This window comes from Pan paniscus, chromosome 20, assembly GCF_029289425.2.
Source record: "Pan paniscus chromosome 20, NHGRI_mPanPan1-v2.0_pri, whole genome shotgun sequence".
Lineage (NCBI taxonomy): Eukaryota > Metazoa > Chordata > Mammalia > Primates > Hominidae > Pan > Pan paniscus.
In genome coordinates, this window is record NC_073269.2 from 45125954 (window position 1) to 45139527 (window position 13574).

General features: G+C 51.5%; 1 protein-coding gene across 1 annotated transcript; it reads right to left on the reverse strand.

The window, feature by feature from the left end:
- Positions 1 to 438: 438 nt before the first annotated feature.
- Positions 439 to 11522, reverse strand: LOC117976943 (delta(3,5)-Delta(2,4)-dienoyl-CoA isomerase, mitochondrial-like). Its single transcript, XM_034944767.3, has 10 exons — positions 9970 to 11522; positions 9558 to 9765; positions 9327 to 9415; positions 2471 to 2595; positions 2336 to 2384; positions 2084 to 2148; positions 1472 to 1542; positions 1303 to 1374; positions 879 to 1029; positions 439 to 739 (listed from the first exon to the last, which is right to left on the reverse strand). Exons 1-10 carry the CDS (start codon positions 10019 to 10021, stop codon positions 635 to 637), a joined length of 987 nt encoding a protein of 328 aa, XP_034800658.1. The 5' UTR covers positions 10022 to 11522; the 3' UTR covers positions 439 to 634.
- Between the last annotated feature and the right edge of the window lie 2052 nt (positions 11523 to 13574).

Consider the following 13574-nt stretch of genomic DNA (forward strand, 5'->3'; position numbering starts at 1 on the left):
CAGGCGATCCTCCTGCCTCAGCCTCTCAAAGTGCTGGGATTACAGGTGTGAGCAACCGTGCCCAGCACACCAAAGTTTTAAAGAAATGAAGCACAAGATTTGGTAACAAGGGAATCCCAGCCAGACGCCAGCATCAGATCCCATGTGCTGTGCAGTGAGAAGTGCCAGGCAGGGCGCGAACTCCACCCTCAACCCCAGGGCAGGCAGGGAGACCAGGAAGCCTTGCAACCCAGAGGGACCCCAGCGACTTTTGCTCACTCCCTCCGTCCCTGGCTTCCTTGTGCCCCTCGCCTGCCCGCTGCCAGTCTGAATGGCCATCACCTCCATGCCACCCATTCCCATGCATCCAACCTCTGGCCCCAGCCTTCAGGACTGCGGTCTCTGGAGCCCCCAGGTGCATCCCAGCCCCTCCCACCTCTCCTCTTTCCAAGAAGGGCACCAGGTTATTTTGCTTTATTGTTCGTGGGGTGAAGATAAGGCCTTGGGCTTGAGAAACTCATCGTCATAAAGTTATAAACTGGGAGACTGGGTCAGAAGGCATAGCGAAGACCGTCATCGCCCATCCTCCCTTTCTGCGGATGAGGCAAGCAAGACAAGGCCAGGCCCCTGGCTGGGGCCTGGGACGCGAGGGCTCTCAGAGCTTGGAGAAGGTGACGCTTTTCAGTTCCTTGTTCTCAGTCGTGGCCTGGACCGACTTCATGAGGTCCTGGGTCTGCAGCATGCTCATGTTCCAGGACGCCTGGTACCGAGGGTGTTGGGAGAGAACGAGGAGAGAGATTAGCAGGGGCCAATCAGGATAAAGCATGCGAGCACCCTGTACCTTGGTTGGTCGCCCGGGGTTAGAGGAGGGCTATGATTGGTCAGAGCGTGCACCTTACCACGTAGTTGAGGCTCTCGGCCACCGAATGGTCGCGGGAATACAGCAGGTTGACCTTGGTGCTCTGCACCGCCACGGGGCTCTTGCTGGAAATCTCGGCCGCCAGCGCTAAGGCAGCATCCAGCATGACCTCCTTGTCTGGGAACACCCGGCTGCAGTGAGAGATCAGGGACCGGGTGGGCTGGGAAGGGCTCTCTCCTCCAGCCTCCCGCAGATGAAGAAGTGGCCACTCACAGAGGAAGGCCCAAGACCCAGAGAAACAGCCCAATCAGAGCAGGGGGCTGAGCCCACAATAAAGAAATGACCTCACCAAGAAAGGATGCCACTAGGAATTCTAGAGCGAGGAGACAAGGGGACCCGGAGAGGCCTCCAACCCTCCAGGCCTGGCTGCCCCCAGCACTGAGCTACCACGGCCATGGCCCTACCTGACCAGCCCACTGCCCAGGGCCTCGTCAGCCATCATCTTGCGGGCGGTGAAGGCCAGCTCGTTGACCAGGCTGCAAAGGCAAGCGTGCATCAGGAGGCGGCTGCCACCCCGGGGCTGGGAGACGCTCTGGGGTCCCCCGCCCACACCCCCACACCCCCTGCACCCACCTCTGGTTCCCGATGACCCTGGGCAGGCGCTGCAGTGTTCCTACATCGGCAGCCAAACCCACGTCCACCTCCTGGGGGAGGAATCGGGTCAGTGTTTGGTTTCTGCCCAATACTGTGCCCCTCGCAACATCAACGTCCATGAAATTTCATGTCTACTGGAGAGTCCCGCCCCACCTTCACCCCAGTGACTTCCTCCAAAGTCCCATTCCATTGCCCAGGCAGCTTCTTGACTCAGGCAAGTTCCTTCAACCTAGAATAGAGCCCACCTTCCCACTCATGCACCCTCCCATTCCCTCAGGGCAGCTCCATCTGTGAGGGAGGAACCCTCCTCACCCTACCTGAGACCCCTTTACTGCATCCCCCGGCTCCATCCTGCCTCCCACCCTCACCAGTATGGCCCCAGGAGCAATCTCTGCCTCTGGCACCTGCCAGCCTCAACCCCACCTCATACCTTACCGACTCACAACTTCACCTTTTGACTTCTTCTATGGGCAAGTCTTACTTTGTCGGGTTCAACTCCGACTCTTCCATGAAGCCCTCGGGGCTCACTCCAGGCCCCCCAACCCCACCCCACTGCCCAGCTCTAAGCAGGAGCTCGGGAGGATGACTCACCTTCACCTGGAAGAAAGCATCCTGGGCACAGTACCGGATGTCACAGGCGGTGACGAGGTCCACACCTAGGAGGTAGAGGCCAGGGATGCTGAATGACCACCAGAACCAACCCCGCCGTCCCAGGACTTGGGGTTGCCTCTTGGGACACAGTCTGGCCCATGACAGAGCTGAGGCTGGATGCCAGTGGCCGCGGCATCGGAGCAGCAGCCCAACCCGGGGAGCACCCGAGCAAGAGGACAGCTGCAGGCTCACCTCCGCCAATGCAGCCCCCGTGGACGGCAGCAATCACGGGCTTGGGGCACTGAGAGGGAACAGGAAGAGTGGAGTCAGGGCTGGCCCAGGGGAGGCAGGCATGGATAGGGATGCCCTCCAGCCCCCTACAGTCACCTTCTCGATGACGTTGAAAGTCTCCTGGCATCGAGTGATGATGTCACGGAGGTACCAGCTGATCCGGGCCACATCATCTCCTTTGGGCTGCAGGATGTCCGAAGCCATGTCCATCAGGTCAACACCTGGTGAGAAGGCGTGATGGAGCTCATCCAGGTTCCCAGGCCCCACCCATTGTCCCAACCAGGGGTCAGAACCCACACGCTGCGGGTTCAAACCCCCAAACCACCAAGGCGGAAAAAAGAACTCACACACGACTTGGTGATGGATTGCATGTTGGGTGGGAAGGAAATAAAAGCTAATATTTGTGGAGTCATTACTCACTGAATCCTCACAACAACCGTACCAGCTAGGTCCTATTACTATTTGTGTTACCAATGGGTAAACTAAGGCACAGAGAGGTTAAGCACTTGCCCAAGGGGGTCACACTGGCTGGTGAGTAGTGAGTAATGAACTATTTAAATTAACTCATTAATGTTTTTAGAGACAGGGTCTCACTCTGTTACACCAGCTAGAGTGCAGTGGCACGATCATGGCTCACTGCAGCCTCGAACTCCCAGGTTCAAGCAATCCTCCCACCTCAGCCTCCTGAGTGGCTGGGACTGTGCTGAGGCTGCTCTTGAACTCCTGGGCTCAAGCGATCCTCCCGCCTCGGCATCCCAAAGCACTGGGATTACAGGTGTGAGCCACCATGTCGCATCAGGATTTTAAAATCTGGAACCATGCAGCTGGCTCCAGAGGCCATGCTTTTCCCCAAGATGCCAGACAGCCCGGGACTCAAGGTCTGCAGCGTGAGCAATGCAGTCAATGGTGGTGATGTTTCCTGAGATGAGAAACATCTCACGATGCAGCAATTTCCGTGGCTCCAACTTCAAGATGATCCCGAATCTGACCTTTCCTCCATCAATCGTTCTCCATGAGCCCACCCTGCTCTCCCTGTTTCCACCTGTGTCCCCAGTCTGTTCCTTACACACAGCCAGGGGAAGCCAGTGGACACCTTCTTGGGTCAGACCCTCTTTTTTTTTTTTTTTTTTTTTATTTGAGACAGAGTCTTGCTCTTGTCGTCCAGGCTGGAGTGCAGTGGCAGGATCTCAGCTCAATGCAACCTGTGCCTCCCGGTTCAAGCGATTCTCCTACCTCAGCTTCCCGAGTAGCTGGGATTACAGGCGCCCACCACCCCACCTGGCTAATTTTTGTATTTTTAGTAGAGACGGGGTTTTGCCATGTTGGCCAGGCTAGTCTCAAACTCCTGACCTTGTGATCCACCCGCCTCAGCCTCCCAAAGTGCTGGGATTACAGGCGTGAGCCACCGTGCCCGGCCCAGACCCTCTTTTTCCCTCCTGTCGCTCTTAGAACAGAATGGAACGTCCTTGTCATGACTACCCTGCATGAACACTGTTCCCAACCTGTTACTTTGGGCACACTGGCCTCCAACTCTGTGTGTGTGTGTGTGTGTGTGTGTGTGTGTGCGCGCACACATGGACAGGGCTGCTGCAGTGGTACAGGACCTTCTCATTGAGAAGGTGACCTTGAGTAAAGACCCCGAGGAGGAGAGGGAGGGAGCCAAGGACCTTTGGGCTGACAACCATCCCTCCCTCTGCAATAACCAGACTGACTCCTTCACTTCCTTCAGCTATAGCTCAAAGGTCACCTCCTAGAGAGGCCCTCCCTGGCCAACCTGGCTCAACAGTGGCCCCATCCCCCGCATCCTGACCTCACCTTACCTCCGGGCTGCACGGCTACTATCCTATAATTAGGTCCTTATCTGCTTGAGGGTCTGACTCCCTTTCCAGAATATCAGCTCTGAGAACGCAGGAGTTTTTGTCTTTCTGTCCACTGCTGCATCCCCTGTGCCTAGCACAGGGCCTGGCGCACAGGAGCTGCTCCATAAGTGATCAATACAGACAACAGTCCCCGTCCTCATGGGGAGGTAAACAAATGAGTAAAAAAGTATATTTTGGGGCTGGGCGTAGTGGCTCATGCCTGCAATCCCAGCACTTCGGAAGGCAGAGGCAGGAGGATCGCCTGAGGCTAGGATTTTGAGAACAGCCTGGGCAACATTGCAAGACCTCTTCTCTACAAAGAATGAAAAAATTAGCTACACATGAGGCTGGACGTGGTCGCCTGTAATCCCAGCACTTTCGGAGGCTGAAGTGGGTGCATCGTTTGAGCCCAGGAGTTGGAGGCTGCCGTGAGCTAGGATCGCGCCAATGTGCTCCAGCCTGGGCGACAGAGCAAGACCCTGGCTCAAAAATAAAAAATAAAAAGAAAAGAAAATCGCAGGACAGAGAGGTGAAAAGACAAGCGGAGATAGGATCCAGATCACTGCCTGAGGCCAAAGTCCCCCTTACTTTTAACCAGCATGCCAGCTACTCAGATGACAGACATTTAGCAGCTAAGAGCAAGGACTCTATAGCCAGGCAGCATGAGTTCCAAAATCCCAGCTCTGCCACTTACAAGCTGTGATTATTGGGTAAGTTTCTTGCTCTCTCTGGATCTGTTTCACCTTTAAACAGGGCTTATAGCAGAACCTGTCTTGTGGACTGTGATTAGAATTAATTAATATGTTTAAAGTGCTTAGAAAGGGGCGTGACACACCATGAGTGCTACATAATTGTGGCCAACTTTTTCTTTATCTAATTAGTAGTTCTACTCTATCACTGGGTCACTGCATGACCCGCAGTTTCTTCTTTCTGGCCTTCGGGATCTTGCTGCTGAAAATAAGGTAAGACGGCCACATTCAGCTGGGAGCTGAAAGATGAAGGACCTGGGCCTGGCACAGCCACAAAAAAGCCCCATCTTTCTGTTCTCAGACATGAGCTCTATGAGAGCAAGGGGTCAGGAATGGGGGCTGCCTCCCGTTTCCACATATCCAGCACCCAGGAGGGGGCTCTGGCACTGGACTGTGTCACTGAATGTTTGTCAAATGAATGAACAAATGAACAAAAGGAGGAACATTGGGAGATGTAGAAAGAAAGCAGGAGGCCGGGCACGGTGGCTCATGCCTGTGATCCCAGCACTGTCGGAGGCTGAGGTGGGAGGATCACTTTAGATCAGGGGTTCGAGACCAGCCTGGGCAACATAGCAAGCCCCGCCTGTACAAAAAATGAAAAAACTAGCTGTGCATGGTGGTGCACACCTGTGGTCCCAGCTACTTGAAGGGCTGAGGTGGGAGGATGGCTTGAGCCCAGGAGGCCAAGGCTGCAGTGGGCCGAGATTGCTCCACTGCATTCCAGCCTGTGTGACAGGGAGATCCTGTTTCAAAAAAGAAAGAGAGAGAGAGAGAGAGAGGAGGGAGGAGAGGGAGGAGGAGGAGGAGAAAGAGGGGAGGGAGGAAGGTGGGGGAGGGAGGAAGGGAGGAGAGGGAGGAAGGGGAGGGAAAGAAAGAAAGGGGCCTGGGAAGATGTTAATGGACAAAACAGAAAGAAATAGTTTACTGTCTGTCTTCCCCACTGAGTTGGGAACGCCATGACAACAGGGCCTGGGACTGTCCTAGTCAAGACTGGGTTCCCAGCACCAGGCTCTGGGCCCTGTGCAGAAATCAGTGTATGAAATATTTTGCTTCTGGTTCAGTCCTAAAGGGCCAACCCTCCCACGGACAACTACATACTCTGGCTGGACAACAAACAAACAATTATCTGAAGGCACTGGGCAGATTCTGGAGGGAGTGACCACTTAGGAGAGTGGCAGAACACTCTCTCGGTGTTTCTGAAAATGGTTTTAAAAGCTTTCAGCCTGAGGGCAGACTGAAATTGTGCTTGAAGAGCCACAGGATAGAGTCCAAGGTGACCATAGCTGCCGGGAAGTGAGGGGGGATATTCCAAAGAGGGGAGAGCCAGAGCGAGGAGTCCCGAATTCTGTGTATCAACTCTGCCCTAATCTCTTGCTGGGAGATGTATGTTTTTGTTGTTGTTTTTGTTTTGAGATGGGTTCTTGCACTGCCACCCAGGCTGGAATGCGGTGGCACGACCACAGCTCACTGCAGTTTTGACCTCCCTGGTTCAAGCCATCCTCCCACCTCAGCCTCCAGAATAGCTGGGAGTGTGGTCATTCATCACACCCAGCTAATTTTTGTTAGAGACGAGGTCTCAAAGAAAAATAAATAAATAAGAGACAAGGTCTCAGTGTGTTGCCCAAGCTGAAGAATTAGTTTTTAAATCTTTTGCTGGGGGTGCATGTATGGTCTGTAAATCAGCAAGAAGCAAGGCACAGTGGTTCACGTTTGTAGTCCCAGCATATTGGGAGGCCGAGGCAGGAGGATCGCTTGAGTTCAAGAGTTGAAGACCAGACTGGGCAACGTAGCAAGACCTCATCTCTACAAAAAAAATAAAAATAAAAACAGAAAAACCAAAAAAACTAATTCCAACTAAGCTACCAAAACACGAAACTCAACACTCTTTGGAATTATATGATAGAATCCAGAGTATCCACATCTTATTCCTATATCCCAATATCCAAAAAACAATCCAAACTAACTCAAAATACAAATAAACAGGAAAGTGAAGCCATTTTCTTTTTTTTTTTTTGAGACAGAGTCTCGCTCTTGTCACCAAGGCTGCAGTGCAATGGTGTGATGTAGGCTCACTGCAACCTCCGCCTCCTGGGTTCAAGCGATTCTTCTGCCGCAGATTCTCCAGTAGCTGGGAGTACAGGCGTGCACCACCACGCCCGGATAATTTTTGTATTTTTAGTACAGACGGGGTTTCACCATGTTGGCCAGGCTAGTCTTGAACTCCTGACCTCAAGTGATCCACCCGCCTCAGCTTCCCAAAGTGCTGGGATTACAGGCATGAGCCACTGACCCCGGCCTGCCATTTTCAAGAGAAAAGATCATAAGGAGTCTGACCCAAGATGACCCAGATGTTGAGATTGGAAGACAAGGATGTTTTTTTTTTTTTTAGACGGAGTCTCGCTGTGTCACCCAGGCTGGAGTGAAGTGGCGCCATCTCGGCTCACTGCAACCTCCGCCTCCCAGGTTCACGCCATTCTCCTGCCTCAGCCTCCCGAGTAGCTGGGACTACTACAGCTACTCGGCTAATTTTTTTATTTTTTATTTTCAGTTGAGACGGGGTTTCACCGTGTTATCTAGGATGGTCTCGATCCCCTGACCTCAAGATCTGCCCTCCTCGACCTCCCAAAATGCTAGGATTACAGGCGTGAGCCAACACGCCTGGCCAGAAGACAAGGATTTTAAATCAGTCATTATAACTATGCTCAATGGCAGGAAGAAAAACATGCATGACAAAAAATATGTAACTGACCAGGCACAGTGGCTCATGCCTGTAATCCCAGCACTTTGGGAGGAGGAGGTGGGTGGATCACTGGTGCCCAGGAGTTCAAGACCCGCCTGGCCAAAATGGTGAGACCCCGTCTCTACTAAAAATATAAAAATTAGCCAGGCATGGTGCCAGGTGCCTGTAATCCCAGCTACTCGGGAGGCTGAGGCAGGAGAATGGCTTAAATCTGGGAGGCAGAGTTTGCAGTGAGCCGAGATTGTGCCACTGTACTCCAGCCTGGGTGACAAAGCGAGACTCTGTCTCAAAATAAATAAATACATACATAAAATAAAATATGAACCAAATGGAAATTGGAGAATTGAAAACTACAATATCTGAAATTTAAAATCAGTGAGTGGTAGCTGGGCACAGTGGCTCATGCCTGTCATCCTAGCACTTTGGGAGGCCTAGGCGGGCGGATGACCTGAGGTCAGGAGTTTAAGACCAGCCTGGCCAACATGGTAAAACCCTGTCTCTACTAGAAACACAAAAAATTAGCCGGGCGTGGTGGTGGGCGCCTGTAATCCCAGCTACTCGGGTGGCTGAGGCAGGAGAATCACTTGAACCCAGGAGGCGGAGGTTGCAGTGAGCTGAGATTGCACCATTGCAACAAAAGCAAAACTCCGTCTCAAACAAAACAAAACAAAAAATATCACTGGATGGGCTTTACAGGAGGATAGAGATGACGAAAGAGTCAGTAATTGTGATTAGTGGAAATTCTCCAATCTGTAGAACAGGTCAGTGGGTCAATCCAAAGATCCAACTGACCAGTAATTGGAAATCAATTAGTGAGTTGAATAGTTGCACGAAAGCGTGTTATTATATTATATGCTGACACAGCTATAGACTGAGAGGTTAAGCGTGTTGTTCATGGCCACAGATCCAGGATGGAAACCCAGACTTCAGAGCCTATGATCCCATCGTGTTCTGTTGGACTCATTTTCATATTTGAATGTTTTAAAGTAGGCCTTTTTTTAAAAAAAATGATAGGGCTGGCCATGGTGGCATCTGCCTGTAATCCCTGCAGTTTGGGAGTCCGAGGTGGGAGCATCCCTTGAGCTCAGGTATTTGAGGTTACAGTGATTTATGATTAGGCAACTGTACTCCAGCCTGGGTGATAGAGAAATATCTTGTCTCAAAAAGATATTTTGAGACAAAAAAACAAAACAAAACAGATAAAAGTGTAAGTTAGGGGCCGGGAGCGGTGGCTCACGCCTATAATCCCAGCACTTTGGGAGGCTGAGGCAGGCGGATTATGAGGTCAGGAGATCGAGACCACCCTGGCCAACATGGTGAAACCCCGTCTCTACTAAAAATACAAAAATTAGCTGGGCGTGGTGGCCCGCGCCTGTAGTCCCAGGTAGGACAATTGCTTGAACCCAGGAGGCGGAGGTTGCAGTGAGCTGAGATTGTGCCACTGCACTCCAGCCTGGCAACAGAGCAAGACCCCGTCTCAAAACAAAACAAACAAAAAAAGTGTAAGTTAGAAGCTGCTTAAAACCCTAATTAAGAAGCACTGCTCCACTGTCTATTGCCAGGAGCTAGGAAGGCTGGCAGGGTGTGTGAAGAGCGTCTGGTACCTGCAGTGAACATCTTTCCTGCACCAGAGATCACCACCGCCCGACAGTCAGCGTCTCTCGAAATCTTGTTGAAGCACTCTACCATCTCTCTGTGAAGCAACGAGTGAAGGGCTACAAATGGGGAGGGAATACCCTGCCCTCCTGTCCATCTTCCCACAACGTTCCACTTTCACCCAGTCCCGCAGCCCCGCCTCCCCCCGCAGGCAGGCCTCCAGGATCTGCAGGTCAGACCTCCAGAAGACCTTGTTCATGGCATTCCTCTTGTTGGGCCGGTTGAGCTGGACATGCAGAACATGTTTCTGCGCAGACGTCACACGAAGGGACTCATAGCTGTGGTCTGGGGCTTCACCGAGGGCTACTCCGGAAGCCTCCTCTTGTGCAGAGGAGCCAGTGAGGCGAAGGCTAATACTGAGTCCCGGGTAGTTGGAGCCTGTCAGTCCTGGGGAGAAAGGAACAGCCTTTGATGACCCCAGACTGCAAGACACAGGCCTATCGAATTAGGGAGTCCTTCAAAAGGGAGCACACGCACCCCTGAATTTAGGGGACTCGGGCCCTTCGTGACCCCGGATAGGCCTCCCCGTCCTACATCTGCTATAACAGCACGACAGCGCGACGCACCCCCATAAGGCAAGAGGTGACTCACGCCGGGTCAGTAGGTCGCGGAGTCTGCGAGAAGCCACTATCCCCGCCGCCATCGCCGCCGCCTTCGTCTACTGCGTTCGGACGGAGTAACCTGCCCGTTAGCGGAGGGGGCGGGCACAGAAGGCCGCCATGTTGAGCGAGGGCACCGATGCCGCAACCTGACAGGCAATGACGCCGTTCTTTCCGCCATCTTTACTAAGGGCAGTCGATTTCCGGTTGCCTTACATAGTTAGAGCCAGGCTCAGAAATGGACCCTTTGCCCCAGTGGGAACCTGGCCAAAGAAAATAGCTCCTGCAATGGCGTGAACCTGGGAGGCGGAGTTTGCAGTGAGCCGAGATCGCGCCATTGCTCTCCAGCCTGGCGACCGAGCGACACTCCGTCTTAAAAAAAACAAAACAAACAAACAAACAAAAAAACCCAGAAAAGCAAACAGCTCCCGCTAAAGTTCATCACACAGCTGTTTCATAATGGTGGAATAATAGGTGACAGCTGAAATGTCCAAGGACATAATTGCAGCAGAGCTTGTAATCATGCATGTATATATCATGTTAACTAAAAATAAAAGAAAACTTGCAGTACTGTGAGTTTACTCAGGTAAAGGAATGAGTACAGACGGGCCAACATTAAGCGCTGACTGTATAATATGAACTCCCACCAGGAGGTCGTACTATTTCCTACTATATGCAGAGGAAACTGGCCCAGGCACGGGAAGACACTAGGTTCAAGGTCGGTGGGCTTCAGAAGGGCTAAAGCAGGATTACCTGGCTCCAGAGTTCATGTTCTTAGCCTGGCGCAGTGGCTCACGCCTGTAATACAAGCACTTTGGGAGGCCGAGGCAGGCGGATCACCTGAGGTCAGGAGTTCAACACCAGCCTGGTCAACATGGCGAAACCCCGTCTCTACTAAAAATACAAAAATTAGCCGGGTGCGGTGTCACCTGTAATCCTAGCGGGAAGAGAATGGCTTGAGCCCAGGAGGCGGAGGTTGCAATGAGCAGAGATGGCACCACTGTACCCCAGCCTGGGCGACAGAGCAAGATCTCAAAAAAAAAAAAGAAAAAAAAGTTCATGTTCTTAAAAAAAACAAACAAAACAAAACAAAAAAAACCGAAATTCCCTTGGGAAAAGCCAGCTACCAAAAGGCATAAAAAGTACTGTAAAACTGCTGGCCGGGCGCGGTGGCTCACGCCTGTAATCCCAGCACTTTGGGAGGCCGTGGCGGGCAGATCACGAGGTCAGGAGATCGACCTCCTGACCTAGCTAACACAGTGAAACCCCGTCCCTACTAAAAAAATACAAAAAATTAGCGGGCATGGTGGCGGGCGTCTGTAGCCCCAGCTCCTGGGGAGGCTGAGGCTGGAGAATGGCGTGAACCCCGGAGGCGGAGCTCGCAGGGAGCCGAGATGGCGCCACTGCACTCCAGCCTGGGGACAGAGCGAAACTCCATCTCAAAAAAATAAAAAAAAAAGTACTGTAAAACTGCTTAAGTATGCTCCTTGGGGAGACATTGAGCAAGGCGGTGAACAGATGTCTCTGGGCCAGTGAGATTGAAGGAAGTATCTTTCCTTAATGAACCTGTCTCCTGTGTGTTTTCACAGACTAGAAAAGCAGGCTCTTTTGGAAGACAGAACCATTAACTACCCATCAACAGTAGACTGTTTATACCATAGAAAACTCTGAAACCTCTATGCAAAGATAAAAATTGTGTGAGAAAAAAATGTGAAGATGTAATAGAACATTTAGTATGATCCTTTGTTCCTTTGGTGTAAGAAAGTATAGCTGGGCTGGGTGCGGTGGCTCACGTCTGTAATCTCAGCAGTTTAGGAGGCCCAGGCAGGCAGATCACCTCAGGTCAGGAGTTTGAGACCAGCATGGCCAAGATGGTGAAACCCCATCTCTATTAAAAATATAAAAATTAGCCAGGTGTGTTGGCTCATGCCTCTAATCCCAGCACTTTGGGAAGTCAAGGCGGGCGGATCACAAGGTGAGAAGATCGAGACCATCCTGGCTAACATGGTGAAACCCCATCTCTACTAAAAATACCAAAAATTAGCCGGGCATGGTGGCGGGCGCCTGTAGTCCCAGCTATTCGGGAGGCTGAGGCAGGAGAATGGCGTGAACCCAGGAGGCGGAGCTTGCTCTGATCCGAGATCGCGCCACTGCACTATAGCCTGGGCCACAGAGCAAGACTCTGTCTAAAAAAAAAAAAAAAAAAAAAAAAAAAAAAAAAAAAAAAAAAAATTAGCGGGGCGTGGTGGCAGGCGCCTGTAATCCCAGCTACTTGGGAGGCTGAGGCAGGAGAATTGCTTCAACCCAGGAGGCAGAGGTTGCAGTGAGCTGACCTCATGCCACTGCACTCCAGCACTTCAGCCTGGGTGACAGAGTGAGACAATGTCTCAAAAAAAAGAGTGTAGCTGGACCTGCACAGAATATGGTGTATGTAATATCTCTGGAAGGAGACTCAAACTGGTAACAGGAAATGAAATTGGATGCTAGGAGACAAACTGGTCAAATTCACTTTTTATCACCTTGACTGGCTTAAAAACAATAAACCCTAGTTGATTTTATTTATGGCTGCAAGATGACTGTAGTTTTTCCTTGTCTAGAGATTGTTTGAAACTTCCCATAGTGAAGCAAAACTTGTTCATCTGCTAAATGATGCTTTTGTGATGTCATTAAATGTTAAAAATGTAAGGCTGGGCGCAGTGGCTCATGCCTGTATCATAGCTACTTTGGGAGGCCGAGGCCAGTGGATCTCAGGAGTTCGAGACCAGCCTAGCCAATATGGTGAAACCCCATCTCTACTAAAAATACAAAAATCAGCCAGGCATGGTGGCACATGCCTGTAATCCCAGCTACTTGGGAGGCTGAGGCAGGAGAATTGCTTGAACCAGGAGGCAGAGGTTGCAGTGAGCCAAGATTATGCCATTGCACTCCAGCCTGGGTGACAGAGCAAGACTCCATCTCAAAAAAGAAAACTTTATTCACAGTGAATTCCCCAGAGTGGGCTATTCTCAAGCACACATGCATAAACTTCAAGGTTTGTGATCTGCTCCTCTGCAGGTCACCTCTTCCCTCCAGTAGGAGTCAAAATCCTTAAACCAGGACCCTTCCGGGTGGTACCTGCCACCACAAGGCATCTTCACAGATTTGCATCTACAAGTGGGAAGCTATCTACCATATGTTGCAATTATATAGATCCTTTATGTTTTGAGGCATGGTCTCGCCCTTTCGCCCAGGATGGAGTATAGTGGTGCCATCACAGCTCACAGCTCAAGCGATCCTCCTGCTTCAGCCCCCATGAGTAGCTGGGACTATAGGCACAGTGTGTGCCACCATGCCCACATGATTTTTATATTTTTTTGTTTTCTCGAGACGGAGTTTCACTCTTGTCACTCAGGCTGGAGTGCAATGGCACAATCTCGGCTCACTGCAACCTCTGCCTCCTGGGTTCGAGCGATTCTCCTGCCTCAGCCTCCTGAGTAGCTGTGACTACAGGAATGTGCCACCATGCCTGGCTAATTTTTATTTTTTTAGTAGAGACAGGGTTTCACCATGTTGGCCAGGCTGGTCTCGAACTCCTGACCGTAAGTGATCCGCTCACCT